The sequence below is a fragment of the Chiloscyllium plagiosum genome, unplaced genomic scaffold (genome assembly GCF_037043375.1).
Source record: "Chiloscyllium plagiosum isolate Xiang-an unplaced genomic scaffold, Cpla_swu_hap1 HiC_scaffold_9, whole genome shotgun sequence".
NCBI classification, from domain to species: domain Eukaryota; kingdom Metazoa; phylum Chordata; class Chondrichthyes; order Orectolobiformes; family Hemiscylliidae; genus Chiloscyllium; species Chiloscyllium plagiosum.
Genome location: NW_028270147.1, coordinates 68,801,326 through 68,821,109, shown reverse-complemented (window position 1 = coordinate 68,821,109; position 19,784 = coordinate 68,801,326). Strand labels below are relative to the sequence as shown.

The 19,784-nt window shown below is 39.0% G+C and overlaps 1 protein-coding gene across 1 annotated transcript in view; it reads left to right on the top strand.

Annotated features, from left to right (window-relative positions):
• The window catches only part of swt1 (SWT1 RNA endoribonuclease homolog), a 139,160-nt gene extending 125,623 nt beyond the window's left edge, over positions 1-13,537 (top strand). The window contains exons 17-19 of the mRNA XM_043699544.2: positions 8,267-8,345; positions 8,591-8,658; positions 13,266-13,537. Coding sequence (XP_043555479.2) covers positions 8,267-8,345; positions 8,591-8,658; positions 13,266-13,371 — 253 coding nt within the window. The 3' untranslated portion in view covers positions 13,372-13,537. The remainder of the gene's footprint in view (positions 1-8,266; positions 8,346-8,590; positions 8,659-13,265) is intronic.
• The last annotated feature ends 6,247 nt before the right edge of the window (positions 13,538-19,784 follow it).

The following is a 19,784-nucleotide window of genomic DNA, read 5'->3' as shown; positions in this document are numbered from 1 at the left end:
ACTAACTGTACCTCTTATGATCACATCCAAATCATTTATATAAATGACGAAAAGTAGAGGACCCAGCACCAATCCTTGTGGCACTCCACTGGTAACAGGCCTCCAGCCTGAAAAACAACCCCCCACCCACCACCCTCTGTCTTCTACCTTTTGAGCCAGTTCTGTATCCAAATGGCTAGTTCTTTCTGTATTCAGTGAGATCTAACCTTGCTAATCAGTCTCCCCTGGGGAACCTTGTCGAACGCCTTACTGAAGTCCATATAGATCACATCTACCACTCTGCCCTCATCAATCTTCTTTGTTACTTCTTCAAAAAACTCAATCAAGTTTGTGAGATATGATTTCCCACACACAAAGCCATATTGACTATCCCTAGTCAGTCCTTGCTTTTCCAAATACATGTACATCCTGTCCCTCAGGATTCCTTCCAACAACTTGCCCACCACCGACGTTAGGCTCACTGGTCTATAGTTCCCTGGCTTGTCCTTACCACCTTTCTTAAACAGTGGCACCATGTTTGCCAACCTCCAGTCTTTCTTTACCTCACCTGTGATTATCGATGATACAAATATCTCAGCAAGGAGCCCAACAATCATCTCCCTAGCTTCCCACAGAGTTATAGTGCACACCTGATCAGGTCCTGGGGATTTATCCACTTTTATGCATTTCAAGACACCCAGCATTTCCTTCTCTGTAATATGGGCATTTTTCAAGATATCATCATCTATTTCCTGACATTCTATACCTTCCATGTCCTTTTCCACAGTAAACAATGATGTGAAATACTCGTTTAGTATCTCCCCCATCTACTGTGGTTCCACACAAAGGCTGCCTTGCTGACCCTTTGAGGAGCCCTATTCTCTCCCTTTTGTTCTTAATGTATTTGTAAAATCCCTTTGGATTCTCTTTAACTCTACTTGCCAAAGCTATCTCATGTCCCCTTTTTGAACTCCTGATTTCCCTCTTAAGTATAGTTCTACTGCCTTTGTACTCTTATAAGGATTCATTTGATCTATTTTGTCTATACGTGACATGATTTCTTCTTTTTCTTAAACAAGCACTCAATTTCTTTAGTCATCCAGCATTCCCTATACCTACCAGCCTTTCTTTTCACCCTGACAGGAGTATACTGTCTCTGGATTCTTGTTATCTCATTTCTGAAGGCTTCCCATTTTCCAGCTGCCCCTTTACCTGTGAATACCTACACCCAATCAGCTTTTGAAAGTTCTTGCCCAATAACGTCAAAATTAGCCTTCCCCCAATTTAGAACTTCAGCTTTTAGATCTGGTCTATCCTTTTGCATCACTATTTTAAAACTAATAGAATTATGGTCGCTGGCCCCAAAGTGCTCCCCCACTGATACCTCAGTCACCTGCCCTGCCTTATTTCCCAAGAGTAGGTCAAGTTTTGCACCTTCTCTAGTAGGTACATCCACATAATGAATCAGAAAATGTTCTTGTACACACTTAAATTCCTCTCCATCTAAACCCTTAACACTATGCCAGTCCCATTCTAAGTTTAGAAAGTTAAAGTCCCCTACCATAACCACCCTGTTATTCGTACAGATAACTGAGATCTCCTTCCAAATCTGTTTCTCAATTTCCCTCTGACTATTAGGGGGTCTATAATATAATCCCAATAAGGTGATTAACCCTTTCTTATTTCTAAGTTCAACCCTAATGTATTCCTGGGAATTGCCTCCCTCAGTACAGCTGTAATGCTATCCTTTATCAAAAACGCCACTCCCCCTCCTCTCTTGTCTCCCTTTCTGTCCATCCTGTAGCATTTGTATCCTGGAACATTAAGCTGCCAATCCTGTCCATCCCTGAGCCATGTTTTTGTAATTGCTATGATATCCCAGGCCCATGTTCCTAACCATGCCCTGAGTTCATCTGCCTTCCCTAGTGGGCCTTTTTCATTGAAATAAATGCAGTTTAATTTAAATGTCCTACCTTGTTCTCTGCTTTGTCACTGCCTGCCCTGACTGTTTGACTCGGTTCTGATTTCAACTCTATCAGCCTCAGATTGATCTCTTTCCTCACTATCTCCTTGGGTTCCCCCCACCACCAAACCTTAATAATAAAAATCCTCCTGAGCAGCTGTAGTAAATCTCCCTGCCAGTATATTAATCCCCTTCCAGTACAGGTGGAATCCGTCCTCCTTGTACAGGTCATATCTACCTTAGAAGTGATTCCAATGATCCAAAAATGTGAATCCTTCTCCCATACACCAGCTCCTCAGCTATACATTCATCTGCTCTATCCTCCTATTGCTGCCCTCACTAGCTCACAGCACCAGGAGTAATCCAGATATTACTATTCTCGAGGATCTCCTTTTTTAAATTTCTGCCTAACTCTCTGTATTCTCCCTTCAGCATCTCATTCTTTTCCCTTTCTATGTCATTGAGTCCAATGTGTACAATTACCCTCTTCCCCCGTGAGAACATTCTGCACCCTCTCTGAGACATTCTTGATCTTGGCACCAGGGAGACAACACACCATTCTGATTTTCTGCTGCTGGCCACAGAAGAGTCTATCTGTGTCTCGGACTAGAGGGTCCCCTAACACAATTGATCTCTTGGAACCTGATGTATGCCTCATTACATTAGAGCCAGTCTCGATAACAGAAACTTGGCTGTTCGTGTTACCTTCCCCTGAGAATCCATCACCCCCTACATTTTCCAAAACAGCATACTTGTTTGAAATGGGTATAGCCACAGAATACTCCTGCACTACCTGCCTACCTCTCTTACCTTTCCTGGAGTTAACCCATTTATGTGACTGCATCTGCAACTTTTTTCCCTTCCTATAACTGCCATCCATCACACCCTCTTGTTCTTGTAGATTCCTCATTGCCTCTAACGTTCTCTCCAACTGATCCATTCAATCTGATAGGATTCACAACCAATGGCTTTTATTTCAGATATAATCCTCAGTAACCTGTAAACTCTCCCTAAACTCCCACATCCGACAAGAAGAGCATATCACTGTACTAAAGGCCATTTTTGCTTCTTTCAATCTACAGACCCAGAAAATAGCACTGTCTTATTCCTCTACAAAACGCTGCTTAATGCTTAATACTTATTGCTTATTTTTATGTTTATGTTTAATCAAGAGACATATCTCAATAAAGCACATAATCAAGAACGAACCGACTCTACTCACTATTGTAGACTTTTTGTAGGCCACACTTAAAAATATTCACTTATCTGTTTCTGTGCTGTGACCTCTCCCAAACAGGTTCCTCCAAGAGGTTCCCCTCATACCACATAGTTCCAAGATTAGTTGTGAATTTCACTGCTTCTTCAAGTGGTATATGGAGGGAGAACAGTAAATGCTGTGACAACTCAAAATTTGGCATCCATGAAATGCAGTGGGACATTAGTAGCAACAGATTTGTATTCAGCAATGACCTGTAGTCCCATGGTCTGGCATATCAATCTTGGTACAATGATGATTGCAGGAGGACATGCAAGAGGCAGTACCAGGCATACCTAAAAATGAGGTGTCAAGTTGGTGAAGCTACAACATTAGATCACTTGCATGCCAAACAGTGGAAGCAGCATATGAAAACAGAGCTAAGTGATTCTACAAACACTGAATCTGATCTATCCAAGTACTGCAGTCCTGATACAGCCAGTTGTAATATATTTAATTCTGAAAGTAAGGTATCATGCCTGAACAAGCGTTCCTGAGCATCTGTATCCCTCTGCTCCCCACTTACTCCTGCATCTGTCAGGATGCATCTTAAATTAATCTACCGTGCCTGCCTCTACCACCTCTGTTGGCAACGCGTTCCAAGCACCTACCACCCTCTGTGTAAATTACTTTCCGTGTGTACCCCCTTAAACTTTCCACCTCTCACCTTGAAAGCGTGACCTCTTGTTTTGAATTCCTCACCCTAGGAAAAAGCTGATCTCTATCCACCCTGTCTATACCCTTCATGATTTTGTAGACCTCAATCAGGTCCCCCCTCAATCTCCTTTTTTTTCTAATGAAAACAATCTTCACCTACTCAATCACTCTTCATAGTTAGCACCTTCCACACCAGGCAACATCCTCGTAAATCTTCTCTGCACACTGTGCAAAGCGTCCACATGCTTTTGGTAATGTGGCAACCAGAACTGTACACGGTATTCTAAATGCGGCTGAACCAAAGTCTTGTACAATTTTAACATGCTAACTCTTATACTCAATACCCGTCCAATGAAGGCAAGCATACCATATGCCTTCTTGAGCACTCTATCCACCTGTGCAGCCACCTTCAGGGTACAATGGACCTGCACTCCCAGATCTCTCTGCTCATCAACTTTTTCCAAGGCTCTTCTGTTTACAATGTAACTCGCTCTAGAATTAGACTTCCCAAAACGCATCACTTCACATTTGCCTGGATTGAACTCCATCTGCCACTTCTCCGCCCAACTCTCCAGTGTGTCTATATTCTCCTGTATTCTTTGACAGTCCCCTATGCTTTCTGCTACTCCATCAATCTTCGTGTCATCTGCAAACTTACTGATCAGACCAACAATGTCCTCTTCCAGATCATTTGTGTATATCACAAACAGCAATGGCCCCAGCACTGATCCCTGTAGAACACCACTGGTCAACTTTCTCCATTTCGAGAAACTCCCTTCAACTACTACTCTCTGTCTCCTGTTGCTCAACCAGTTCTTTATCCACCTAGCTAGAACACCCTGCACACCATGTGACTTCACTTTCTCCATTAGTTTACCATGGGGAATCTTATCAAACGCTTTACTAAAGTCCATGTATATGACATCTACAGCCCTTCCTTCCCCTATCAACTTGGTCACTTCCTCAAAGAATTCTATTAAAGTTGGTAAAGCACGATTTCCCCTGCACAAAACCATGTTGTCTATCACTGATAAGCCCATTCTTTTCCACATATAAATAGATTTTATCCTCAGATATATTAGTCAATCACTGATATGTCTGTAAATTACCAAAACACAAAAGTAGGTTAGATGTTGCAAGGTAATTTTTGCAACAAGTCAGTGAATAAATATGGACGAAGTTGTCAGCTCATCATAAAGTACAGCTTTTTTAAGTGCTGGAGTATGCAAAATCTCTTTGTGTATAGAAGATAAATGGGTGGTCATTAAGGTTAGGTCACACAGTCATAATGATATCCTGGAGTTTCCTAGATTGCCTTTGGAGGTTGCATAGGAATTTCCAGACTGGGTCAGGATGGGCTTGATGGACCAGTTGGGGTCTTTGCTGCCCTTTTCCGTATTTTCGTAGCTGAATTATGAAAGGCATTTCCTGCAGTTTTATTTCAATCTTGTTTTATATCTACTTGCCATTGTGGACAAAAAGCCAATTGTGTTACACTCAAAAACATAGAAGTTTTGTTTCTGCATGAATTCTTCTAACCATGCTAGTTTCACTTAAAACTAGAGTTGCGGTTGTAAAATAGCTAATATTTCCCAAAATACGGCTCCAGTCTAAAGCATCTACTGTTTGTGCTCCCCAATTTCCCAGCAACCTCCATGACATGTTTTTGTAAAAAGATGACGAAAGGAGGCAATGGAGGCTTTGTTCAAGAACAAGAGAACTTTGTCCATAGCTTTGGCTCAATAATAAAATTCCATAGTTCCTTCAACTAGCCATTCCCATGCAGAATGATGGACATGTCATCCCACGGTAGAGCCAACCCACTCAAGAATGTACTACAGAAGAAACCTTCGGACTTGTGACTGACTTTTATAAAATATGCTGTACGGTAACAAGAAGTGGTTGAAATTCTTGAAGGATGTTAAAATATATGTAATGGTCTGGTAAGCCTTCAGCAATGTCGTCAGTAGTATGTTATCTAATTTTTAAAGATCCTGCAGTGTGAACCTGATGGCTTATGGTTCTCATCACCAAAACTGAATCCACTGTTTGATTCCTATGGAAGGAGGACCTTGAGAATTCATTTGGCATTGAAATGATCAAGCTCAGTTCAAAGTAAAAATTTTAGGCAGTGATACATTATTAACAAGTTAGAACATTGTGAGGTGAAATCATAAAAGTCTTTTAGTTACTTTATTTGTCTTTATTGTATATTCTCTGCTTTTTAAAAATATTACTCGATAAACTCAATGAGCAGATTCTGGGAGAGCAGAAAATATAAGCTATCTCTGCTGCCAGGTTTGGCTGTACCAAACCTGCCAAAAGACACATTGCTTTTGCTGAAAACATTCCCCAAACCTTCACATTTCTGATTATTCCTGGTTCTGAGATAAACTAACAAATCTTAGTGCTTTTTATTTTTATCTCAGAGTTATTAGTTTGTGTCCAAGTCTGACAGGGATAAGTAAACTAACTTAGAGTAACAACCTACATTTAGCAAGCACCTTTAATCTAATGTAAAATCTCACATATGCTGGTATCACAGAATCTGTATTAAGTAATGAGTATAAAAACAATGGGTGGAATTATTTTTTCTAAGTGCAGGGGTCAGCATGTTAGGTGGCAGGTAAATGCCATACTCGCTGGTAAGAAAACTCACCTGATCATCCACCCGTAAATCGGCTCATGAAGGGCTGACAGGCAAGTGATGGCAAATACTTCATTCTTTTGCATGATTTGACATTGGCCCAGAGCTTCTGGTGACCCTGGTCACTAATCAGTGGCCAGCTGCGTCTGAGCCCTAAAGTCCATTGGTTAAGGCATACTCCTTGGGGATCCATTGACGAAAAGTTTTTTTTCCCTTGTTCAGTGTGAGCAGCAGAGGGAGATGAGGGCAGGAGATAGGTTTCATATTGGACCAGTTTGAGCCTATTACCTTACAATGTTGGGCCGTTGTGTTTATTGCAAGGGAAATGGAATACAATAGTAGGGATGTTTTGCTAGAGTTGTACAGGGCATTGGCGAGATGGAAGTATTTTGTTCGATTTTGGTCATCTTATTTTGAAAAAGATTCAATTATGTGAAATATATTAAAGCAGAATTGCTTACGTAATTCAAATTAAAAAGTACAGTTTAAATCTGGCAACTATTTTGACTGGAGAGTGTGATGCTGGAAAAGCACAGCAGGTCAGGCAGCATCCGAGGAACAGGAGAATCGACATTTCAGGCATAAGGCCTTCATTAGGAAGGAGGCTTGCGGGCCTGGGGATGAGAGATAAATGGGAGGGGGTGGGGCAGGGGGGAACGTAGCTGAGAATGCGAAAGGTAGATGAAGGTGAGAGAGAAGGTGATAGGTTGGAGAGGAGGGTGGACTGGATAGATGGGAATGCCCAAAATGTTGATTCTCTGCTGGGATGGGGTTCAAGGGCGGAGATGCGGGAAGTGGAGTAGATGCACTGGAGGGCATCGTCAACTACATGGAAGTGGAATTTTCAGTCTTTGAAGAAGGAGGCTATCTGGATTTTCTATGGTGGAATTGGTCCTCCTGGAAGCAGATGCAGCGGAGGGGGAGGAATTGGAAATAAGGAATGGCATTTTTACAGGAGGCAGGGTGGGAGGATGTGTCGTCCAGGTAGCTGTGGCAGTCTGCATATGTCATAGATGTCCGTGGTTAGTAGGTCACCAGAGATGGGGATGGAGAGGTCCAGGAAGGGGAGGAAGGTAACTCCCCACTACTTTCAAGCCACCACTCACACACTTCACCTCCTCCAAGACTTTCATTTCCCAGGCTCCCTACGCCTTATCTACACCATGGATATCCAGTTTCCATACACATTGATCCTCCATGACGAAGGTACCCAAGCCCTCCGTTTCTTCCTCTCATGCCATCCCACCCAGTACCCTTCCACCGACACCCTCATCTGCCTGGCTGAACTGGTCCTTACCCTCAACAACCTCTCCTTCCAATCCTTCCACTTCCTCCAAACCAAACTGGGTAGCCATGGGCCCCAGCTGTGCCTGCCTGTTTGTCGGATACGTGGAAAAGTCCATCTTCCGCAGCTACACTGGTGCCATCCCCCACCTTTCGCTACATCGATGACTGTATCGGCGCTACCTTGTGCTTCCACAAGGAGGTTGAACAGTTCATCAACTTCACTAACACCTTTTTCACCCTGACCTCGCATTCACCTGGACCATCTCAGACACCTCTTTCCTGGACTTCTCCATCTCCATCTCTGGTGACTGACTAACCATAAACACCTATTGCTTTCCTAGTAATTTCAATTACAATATTCACTCCATTATTAGACATATTTGCATTTTGACACAGAAGTAACTTTATTTGAGGGTTGCTCATTTAATATTCTCATCTTGGACTTTATCTAATATATATTTTGTGATTGTTGTTTCAGAATTTTGTCAACAGATAGTAATGTTCAAGATTTTCAGAAGCTCACGGAAATTCTGCACATCTTTCTAAACAATGAAGAGGTATTGAAATAACTTACAGAAAAATAACTGAAACATTTATACCTTTATATTCATTTCGTTATTCAGTTTTCTTTGTTGAAAAATACACTGAGGTTTTATGCATAACAAAGTTGTTATTTGATCTGTATTTGCATCAGAATATGTTCATGGAGATGACTCTTTCTGTTTGTTTTCTGTTTTGCCTGTTTAATGTCTGTTGCTATAGGAAGCTTTATTCAGGTATTTTGTTTACTTGTTCCCTGCAGACAAATCTTTCTGATACCAGAATTTCTGCACAGGATTTGCATGAATGCTTTAGTCATGAAGAGTACAGGTGAGTTGTAAACAAGCTCTGGATGGAAGTATAAAAAAGCATTGTCTGTGTAATTTGATCTTGATGCTCACGGTATTGAGTCTCTAAATTGTTACCTCATTGCAGTGATGTTAATTTTGATAATTTACATGCAAAATATTGATAGCTTTGAGGCTAAAATCAGACTCATGAATGTTGATTAATTTGGTAAAACAGTTCTTATTTTGACAAGTGAAATAAGTGATCACCAAAATATTCTTGGGTGTAAAAAAGACTTCAGAATTCTGGGTGAAAAGTACTTATGAACCTTGACAACATTGGGTAATTATCTAATTATTTGACGCTGCAGCAGCATCTTCAGTATTTAGTTATCCTTGTACATATCTATCTCAATCTGGTTTTTTTTGTCTTTAGTGTTTCAGTCTCATTCATTTGCATGCTACAAGTGAAGGAATTTGAAATTGTGGATTATTTTCCCCAAAGATGTCATTTGTGGGGGCTAGAATAGTTTTTCAGATGTAGCATCACAGTAAAACAATCAAAAGCAAACTAAAGAACTTTCTGACTTCTCAAGAAAAATGGTTTAAACCCAGTTGGGTTTGTAAATGTTTTGCCATTTCCTTTGTGGGACATTTTGAATTTTCCAATTTTACATTGAGAGGAACATTGTGTTTTGATCCTCTGCCAAATAGAAATTACATGTGGAATACCGAAACCCATTGAAAACATTCAGGTAGCAGAGATTAAACTGTATTGAATTTCAGATTGCAGAGGGAAAGTTACAATGTGCTAATTTACTGTGTTACATAAGGTACAAATGCGCATTGTACTATATACTAGGAATAAAGAACTGTTTAGCATTGCAAAGAACACTTCTATTATTGATTAAAGTTGTAGTCTTGTGGTTCTTAATTTGGTATAAGGTGCATTGTTTTGAAATTGGCTGCTGTACAGAGCAGCACAGATCTTGTCTTTATTAATTAAACCTAAAATACATCACTTAACGGCATCACTGTGGAAATTGCTTCCACTGACACCCTCATCCCCCTGGCTGTATATCTCCATCACTCTATGACAAGCTGAAACTTCCGGCTATCAACGAATTACTTCTGAAATGCATTCATTGTTAGGATACAAACAAACCTGGCAGTCAAGCTGCAAACATCAGACATCACAAACAACAAGTGAAGTGATGTTAATTTGTGATGGTGATGGTGTAAAAAAGACTTGAATCTATATGTAGCTTTTCACAACTGGACATCTCAAAATGAAGTCATTGAAGCACTTCTTTGAAGTATAGTCCCTGTTGTAATGTTAAATAATGTCTGCTGAATAGATCATTGACTTCTTCAAGTGGTGATGAACATCCACCATCATCTCAAAACCCGAAGGTCCAAGAGGAAGAAACTCAGTAGCTCAGCCCTGAAACAGCTTAATTAAAGAGAGTAATTCCAAGCTTATGATCAATCTGGAAAGTCTTGACATATCCATCTCATTTCCAGAACATTGGGATCAAATTAAGTCAGCTGTACTAGACTCCGGTGCCCAGACTACTGGGTTCAAATTTCTTCATTCCCAAGATTGATTTGATGGAAATGCTGCTGTAATATCTGATCTTCTAGAAGAAAAACAATCAACCTTCATTCCTTGAAATAACAAACCAAGATTGCATGTCAAGAAGGTAGCAGCTGATGACCGAAGACAATTCTGGAAGATATAGGACACTTGGGAAGAACAAGCACAAGAAGTTATACAATAATTTGATCATCATTATATGCGAAACCTTTCAAAAGCTACTAGGTTCATCTAACACCCAAGGTCAAATGGCAAAACCTCCTTACGGAATACACATCATATTGTAGAGACTGTCTCCTGAATAATAAAATTGTCCTGAATTGCCTACATCTTGTGCCTGAGGAAGTTCTATTGGAGATATTGTGTAGTTTTAGACCTTCAAGGGAATAACGAACATTATTGTGGTGCCAGAAAATTTCACATAAAATGAATTTTTTTTTTTGCCATGCAGGGACTGTAACAAACATTGGACAAACAGGCAGAAAGCTAGCCACAAGGATACATGAACACCAACTAGCCACAAAAATCATGACCCTCTCTCAGTAGTATCCTTACATATGGATGAGGAAGGACACCACTTCGACTGGGACAACACATCCATCCTAGGGCAAGCCAAACAAAGACATGCACGAAAATTCCTAGAAGCATGGCATTCCAACTGGAATTCTATCAACAAACACATCGAGTTTAACCCCATCTACTACTCCCTGAGAAAAGGAACAGGAAGTGACTTCACACAAGGAAATGGCATCATGAACCCAAAGATATAAATAGAAAGCAGGAATTTTCAGCAGTGCTTCATCTGAGGCCCACTGAAGATGTTACCTAGTATGGTGACAAAATGTCTGGAAATGAACCTTCCAACTCTGCACCCAAAACTCAACCTGAGCTACAAATCTTCTCAAAACTCGCTAAGTACTAGCATCCTTTTAAGGCCAATTCCCCAAGCATCCAGGCAACATCCCTGCTAAATGAACTTTGAACTGAACACCATCTTACGATCTCGACAGAGACCATTGATGTTTACAACAGAAATTTTAACTTCCTGTTAATAACTTATGCCACAAGGCTTCATGTTTAAAACAAAAAAAGTTTTTGTACAAAACAAGTACTACTAAATCAAAGTTGTACTTTCAAAACACTTATTTCTGAAGTCCAGAAATCTCAACAGTAGACTCCTTGTACCGTTGTTATTTTCACTCGAGTTCTCTATACAATACTTGATCTAAAGGGTTTACTCATTTTTCCTGGCACCAAATCAAAGTGTGAAACAGCTCTCAGAAATCCAGAATGATTCTCTGCAATGTTCCCTTTTTTTTACTCAGCTGTGAAATTTCTTGTGATCCTTTTGTGGAGCATTTGGCTTGGCAACCCACTAACTTTCTGTAAGCGTCTCATGATTATCGACACCACAGCTCCAGCATGGGCTTCACTGTCTTCTTGCTTAGTGGAAGGCAGGTCCCAATGAGATAGGTACCTATCTCATTGCTTCTCTGTTCCAGCTCCATACATAAAAATGTTAGTATCTGTGAAAAATCACTCCGATAAATCAAAACTGAAAGGGGGCTCCACTGCTGCCTATCCTCATGGCAATTGGAAAACCTGTGATGTACTGTATGGGGATTTCAACTGACATCATCACCTTCCAAAACATGTCTTTTGATCTGAAATATGGATACTTTAAGACATTCCTTTGTTTACCAGTTACAAGTTTTTACGATCTGGAAAATCACATGATTAATTCAAATCCTTTCTGAAGATAACTGTAGAAATCACTTCCTCACCAAAATCGACAAAGATTGTTGAATATTCTCCACTTAAACTTCTTGTTCTTAACTAACTTTAAATCTGTTTACAGTATTCCAAATGTATCATTTTAAAAAACTTTAATTCACAAACTAAACCTTATCTTCCTAAAACATATGAAGAGCAAGATTAGACACTTCAGCAAAATGTAAGTAACCTGTTTGTCAAACTGCATCGATTTTGATGATGAGACAGTGGCAAAAAAAAAAGAAAGAAAATTCTGCGCTCATATCCCAAAGTCTTGTGGAACATCCTGCCTTTTCCCCTAAAAATCAGCAAGTTGAGAATGAGTCTGTCCATGAAATCCAAAGAAGAAACTCTTAAATCTTGAGAAGCCATCATCCTGAAGACAGCAAGAGTGCTTTAGTGTAGGAAATGTGGCAGCTAATCTGCACACAGCAAATTACATTAACAATGATGTGACAATGATCAAGGAATAAATGTTGGCCAGGATATTCAAGGATAGGTCCCTTGCTCCTCTTCAAAATATCAGAGGATCTTTTATGCTCACTTGAGCAGTGATATAGAGCCTTGGTTTAACCCCTCATTCCAAAACAGATAGTAGTGCACTGCACCCTCAGTACTGTGTTGAAGTGTATCCTTTATTTCTGTCCTTAAGCTTTGGTGAGGGACATGAGTCAGGAATCTTGCCTCCGACTGAGCTACAACTGCAAGAGAAATGTGGGCAATACAAGAAAATGTTTCTCCTCTTCCAATAATGCTGTGGGATTTTTGTAATTTGAGCTATTAGAAGAGGAACTAAGCTTTGATTTTAATGCCAAAAATAGCACCTTTGGATCAATATTGTATTGTTAAAAAGCACATGACACTAGTGAAACAGTTGAGCCCAAAAAGTCTTCCTTGAACCACATCAACATGGGTCTGTTACCTTCTCCCTTATGTTTATCTAGCTCCCCCTTAACTCTGTTAAAAATGATAGCAGGTTTTCCTTTCTGTTCTCTCTCCATTTTGTTTATGTCAAACCACTAAGCTTACCTAAAGACATTGGTGGCTTGATATGCAGCTGAGACAAGCAGTTTGGGGGCTTTCTCACTAATTGGCTATCAATATCCAGTTTTCCCTTCAGCACAGCCACGTACTCAGGTAGTAAGTACAAATATCTAAATATGGATTTTATTGGATAGGTTGAAATTATATACTGTTTGAAGCAAGCTTAAAATGTAATTTTCAGCACATACTGCATTCCAGAAGTTGTTTTTAGTTGAATTTGTTTCTTTCCTTCGCAGGAAGAGGCTGACAGTCGGTTCCAGCCAGTTGGCCGAGTTAAGCTACAGTTTGGAGCAATGCAATGCAGCACTGTGTCTCGAGGCCAGAAGCAGAGGTTTAGTTTAACACTGTTTAATGATCATACACTAGTATTTCTCCACAAACTGGATTTAGTTTATGTTTTACTAATGCTCATTTCTTGTTGTGAGAATGATAAAATTCTCTGTATCAGAGGTAAAAGTGCAAAAGGTTTTGTTAAGGTGCTATTTAAATAAAAATTATAGCTGCCCAATTACTTGAGAAATTTATTACAGGAATACTATATTTTACTCTTAAATCCTGCATGGGCTATTAACCTAAATGTATTTTTCAGTGTTCATTCTGACTTACTTTAGAACCTGGAGCCATTTACAACACTACTCGGTTCTCCTCACTACCAGTTTTACCAAGATCCTAGAAAAGAATCTGAGTACATTGAACCACCAACAAATATTCCAGGGAATTTGTTTTCAGATTAAAAATTTATTAGTTATAAATATTTTCAGCAGCATACAAAGTATTCAGAAAAATTCAGCCGTATTTTAATTTTAATTATCCAACAATTTAAATTTTCCCAGAATATGTACCTATTTAGTGGATAAAATCTGATTTTTTAAAATCCAGGATGAATAAATTTTAACATAACTGATTGGGAATCTCTAAGAAAACTTATTTCATGTGATGGCTTTGATCATTAAGCAATTAAATCCAGTATTAACTGACTGCTACTTCTCAATGGCTGTAAGCCTTGTAAATGAACTGAAATTAGTAAATTTTAATCTAATTTCTGGTGGAAACATGCAAGGCACATAAAATAGCTGACAAATTAGAGTAGAGTAATTTCATTAGAGTAATTACAGTGTGGAAACAGGCCCTTCAGCCCAACAAGTCCACACTGACCCACTCACTTACATTTACCTCTTCACCTAACATTATGGGCAATTTAGCATGGCCAATTCACCTAACCTGCACATCTTTGGATTGTGGGAGGAAACCAGAGCACCTGGAGGAAACCCACGCAGACACTGGGAGAATGTTCAAACTTCACACAGAGAGTTGCCTGAGGCGGGAATTGAACCTAGGTCTCTGGCGCTGTGAGGCAGCAGTGCTAACCACTGTGCCACCCACCAATCAGCATTGATTTTCAGCCTTGCTCAGTGATGGTTTCTGTTTTGAGGCATTGACAATGTCACGGGTTGGGTTTCAAGACACACTATTGTGAGTATGTAAAATGGCTTTTACTGTTAACCTTTGAAATATTTGTATGCTGAAAAAGGTTTTCTATTCCCCTCCACTAAACCTCAACAACTTTTCCCAAGTTTCCCTTTAAACATTAAGCATGAGATCATTTTTTTTTTCCTTGTCTGTAACTAGAAATGTTTCTTAGCTTTGGTACATATTCCACAGGAGAAAGTGAGGTCTGCAGATGCTGGAGATCAGAGCTGGAAATGTGTTGCTGGAAACACGCAGCTGGTCAGGCAGCATCCAGGGAACAGGAGAATCGACGTTTCGGGCATAAGCCCGAAGAAGGACTTATGCCCGAAACGTCGATTCTCCTGTTCCCTGGATGCTGCCTGACCTGCTGCGCTTTTCCAGCAACACATTTCCAGCTACATATTCCACAATCTAGATTAGAGTGGTGCTGGAAAAGCACAGCAGGTCAAGCAGCATCCGAGGAATAAGAAATAGACGTTTCGGGCAAAAGCCCTTCATCTGGAATAGAGCCTCTATTCCTGATGAAGGGCTTTTGCCCGAAATGTCGATTTTCCTGTTTCTTTGATGCTGCCTGAACTGCTGTGCTTTTCCAGCACCACTCTAATCTAGACTCTGGTTTCCAGCATCTGCAGTCCTTGTTTTTACCTATATATTCCACAATGTTAAGCATTTGTTGAGCAAAGAGCCTAATGTTATAAATATTTTGAATAGGCTTTCTTTCATATTGTATAGACATAAAGATTCATGATGGGTATGTTTAAAAATTACTTCATGCAGATCATGTATGTTAGAAAATTTGGTGAAATTAGACTCAAGACCTCTCAGGCTCTGTGTCACATTTCATGTAACTTGATCCACTGGTTTTAGAAACCAGTCACAGAAGGATCACAACAGTAAGCACCCCACACATATGATATGAACACATTGCACAAGCTACTGAAACATTGCTGTGGAAGATATTCTAATTGAAACAAATCATAGGGTAAAGGTTGCAGAGGTTAAAGCAGGTCCAGAGTCCACAATCCAAGTTATTAGGATAGTACTAAAATTCTGAAAATATCAAACATCTTTCAAACTATTCATCAGACTGAGAGTCTGTAGCAAACCAGGGGGAAACAGATTTCTTGATAACTGTCTGATAAATAAATTGATAAATACACTAAAAAGATAAAAAGTTTTACTATTATAAACTGAAATTTCTGGAAGCACTCAGCAACTGTGATGAAAACAAATATGTTAGCTGGATTTTAAACTTTACAAGCTCCCTGCCTTCACACCTATTGCAAGCAAAGTCCAGGAGCTGTTTCATGGATGGGTAGGTAGGCTAGCGATAGGGAATGTTAGAGGCAATGGAGGCAGCTGGTGACCTGGCTGCACTTAGTCCAATTGAATTCCTTGATTGGACGAATTAAGAGTTACTCAATAACCACTTCCATATTATCCATGACAGGAGGCAGACTCTGCCAAATAGTAGGTGAGCAGCTTAGCTATACAGGCTGGTGTCAGGCAAGATCAGCAAGGAACTTCCTTTGCAATTCACTCTGCCCATCGAAGGCACAAAGCACCCCTTCATTTTATCCAGGAGATCATACTTACCCCACTTTCATCCCCCATCTCAGCTCTTAATTAAAGGGGAGGTTGATCCTACTGCCAGTATGGTGGCAGGTCTTGCCACCAGCATTTTGGCCAGGGGACCACTGATAAAATCCAGCCCAACATTTTAAGTATAGACCCATCATCAGAACTAGAAAATAATACCTGTTTGACAACACTTACAAAAGAACAAGGAAGAAACAAATTCACCTGTGAAGCACTTAATTGAGGATGATAAAATTGTGCAATAGTATAACATAATGAGAGAAATGTGTTTATTCCAGTTTCTGAATAGCTTAAAAAAGGTATTTCCAAGTGAAGGGTGTGAGGAACTATTTTATGGATGCAAACTTGGAGGTGGTTCAGATAAGGGTTGCTGGAATGAGTGAGTTTTTTTGAGGAAGAATTGTACTTGTTTTCACAAGAGTTTAGAAAAGTGAATGGTGATTGAAGAATGTGAAGAGTGATTGAAGTGCATAAGACCTTGAATGGCCTTTACAAGATGGATATGGGCAGGATGTTTACTTTCGTGCATTGCCCTTTTGGGGGGTGTGTGTTTTTATTTCTCAAAGTCTGGAACTATGGCTCAGAAGTGAGTGGCGTAGACTGTGAACACTAAGGTGTTCTTGTTAGGTAAGGAAATAAACATTCTTGGGGTAGATGCAGAAAATTGAATTCATGATCTTCTTGAGTAGGCTTACTAAACTGAATGGCTTTTTAAATCGGCAAAGCATTACAACCACTAATGGCTTTGGAACTTGGTGGAAAATAGTCAGTTGCATAAGTGCATCTTTGCCAGTGCCATAATTTCATACAGGGTCATCAATCTGTTCTCCCAGATTCCTATAAACTCTTCTCTTCACCATCCCTCCCCAAATCTTGTAAATATCAACATAGCCAAGAGAAACTCATGAACTATAGTTTGGGTTAATTTTAAATACCTGAGGGCTTGATAATGCATGAAAGAAAGTCTGTCATGCTCCTTTAATTTTACAATGAGATTCATTAGAATTGTCAGAACAAACACATCAGATTGTGTCTGAATTAATCTGGCAAGAAATAGGGACTACAGGGTTACACTTTCAGATAAGAGCAGTACCACTCAGGAAAGTAATCACTTTTTCTTTGCAAGTAGATTACACCATAAGTAGCAATTGTATACCAGGTCGAAATATGCTTACATAAGTTGCTGCAAGGCATGTAAAGGCTATTGTACCACAGTACGGGAAGTAAATGGATAGGCACTGCACCAGAAGTCTTCGTTTTAAATTCTATTTAATGTTTTATTTTAAGGATTCCTTCTTCCCGAAGGAATCTGCAGCTCCATGCATTGACTCGTTTTTGCCACTAGATGGTGCAGTCAGTCAATTAAAAAAATAATTTAATTGTTGCTGTCCATAAACACTTCAATCTGATGACTGCCTTTATTTCCAATTCTTCATTCTAGACAACTATGATTCATTAAAATTAAACAAAATCTACTTTCCATTACATTTTTAGCATACCAATATATACTTCCAATTATTTTAATTTTATGCCTTTGGTATATTTTTATTGCTCTTAAATGTGATGGAGTGTCACAGATGTAGTCTATTTCAGCTAGGTCTGTACGGTAATGTTTTTAATTTTCAGGGCAAAATAAAATGAAGGAATCTAACTTTGACTTTAGAACCTTTTGATTTACTTAAAAATGGACTTATTGGATTATATTTTGCTAGGGGCAAAGAGTATCTACTAGGTTTCTAGTCTATCAATCCTATCGAAGCAGAGAAGGGAAATATTTGGTCATGAACTGATGGTTGGTGCAATGGCAGATGAGGGGAAGGGGGGCATTTTTTGACAAAATAGTTTTAGGACTTGTTTTGAAAAATAATTTAATGATAAGCCATTTCACAACCACATAACCTTTCAATTTTGTTTTACATTTGCTTTCTTGTTTTAAAGACTTGAGGGCTCGAAGGCATTTCATGAAGGAACTGACAAGTCCTTTTCAAAAGTACCTTAATTGGACAGTTTTAACAGTATGGGTTTTTGTTTGATATGGAGGATCACCTTTGTACAGTAAGGGACTGCCTACTTAACACCAGTCTTGCAATATTAAACAGCATTTGCTAAAAAGGTTTGAAAGATGTTTTACACCTGACGTTATACTAAGAATAACGGTGACATCAATGAGCTTAGCTCTTAGACTACTTATATTATTCTAATATACAGACTGGATCCTACTTCTGATTTGTTGATGCAATCAGGATTTGGTGCAGAAACCTTTTATTGCTGCTTTTAATCTGAACTTGACGACATGCTGTGGAATTCTCCCAGCCAGTTTGTTACATTTCTATTTTTAAAACTAGAATTTGAAATCTTTGATAATGCAACATGCTCTCTTTAAAACAGATAAAAAGTCATGCCTAATTGACACAGTATGATCTTATGCTTTTTTACAAAAAATCTCAAATTCTAATGCTTCACATGGGATTTTTATTATGTGGTATGTGGGTTACAGTTGATGTGGATGAAATCATGCTGAGTACCAAGGGATTAGCCTCAGATGGAAAAAGGTAAGAGTGACTGAAATAAAGAAGTCAAAATTAAGGGTCAAACCCCCAAAAAGTGTAAAACATTTTTCACAAGGAATAGTGCCATATTATATGGCATAAATCAGCTATCACTGCATGGCTGTGTGCAAGAGAGGAAAAAAAAGTTAATGCTTCTACATTCCCCAACAAATCTTGATACATGTTTAACCATCTTACAAAATGACCTACATTTTAAAAGCACAAAGATCATTGTCCTAAGGATTCAGCCACAGAAACTCACGAACAAAATGTGAAAGCCAGATAATGTGTATACACATTAATACAGTGCACTGATCAGAATACGTAACTTTAGTACACAAGACTGAGCCTATGACCAAACTTGGGAAGTTAGCTGTTGATCATTGTCAACGACAACATCTCTATAAAGAGTTCATTATCAACTAGTGAGTACTTTCAGTATAATGTTACTTTCTGATTACATTGTTATTTTTTGCACATTATCCTGCTGAGTGCATGACAAAGCTTCAACAGAACATGTCTTTATTCAACATTACTGAAGTTTGATACCAGACCACAATTCCTTTAGGTGAAGTTTGGTGAAATTTACTCAATTTAGTGCAAAAACAGTTTTAAATTTGAACAGTTTGAAAATTTGTGCTCTTAATTTTCAAAACCAAAAGAATGGTTTATTCAAAAACTTTATATGTGCAACATGTACTATGGTACCTTGATTGTGTTGCTGCCACAAAATCAACTACCTCATTTAATTTATTAAAATCTAGATTCAGGTACCTCCAAATTACACCTGAAAATTTTGATATAGCTATAACTTCCATGAACAAGTGCAATTAAGAGGAAGCTACATTGCATTTGAACTATTCTTGAACACCCATTCAAATCAGAGTTCCATGGAAATATGTTTGACATTAGCACCGTAACTGATTTAAGGTGATTTTTCAAATAAACAGCTGGAATCCTAAAACAAATTTAAATTAGGGCAGGGATTTTTTTTTTTTTAAAAAAAAAGGATTTTTAGTACATAAAGTTTGAAAGGATAAAATAGTAAGAAAAACGGTCTGCTAATTTGGTGAAGGTCTGAGAAGAGCACTTACAATCTTAAAGTTATATATTTAAAATAATACACACAGCCCATAA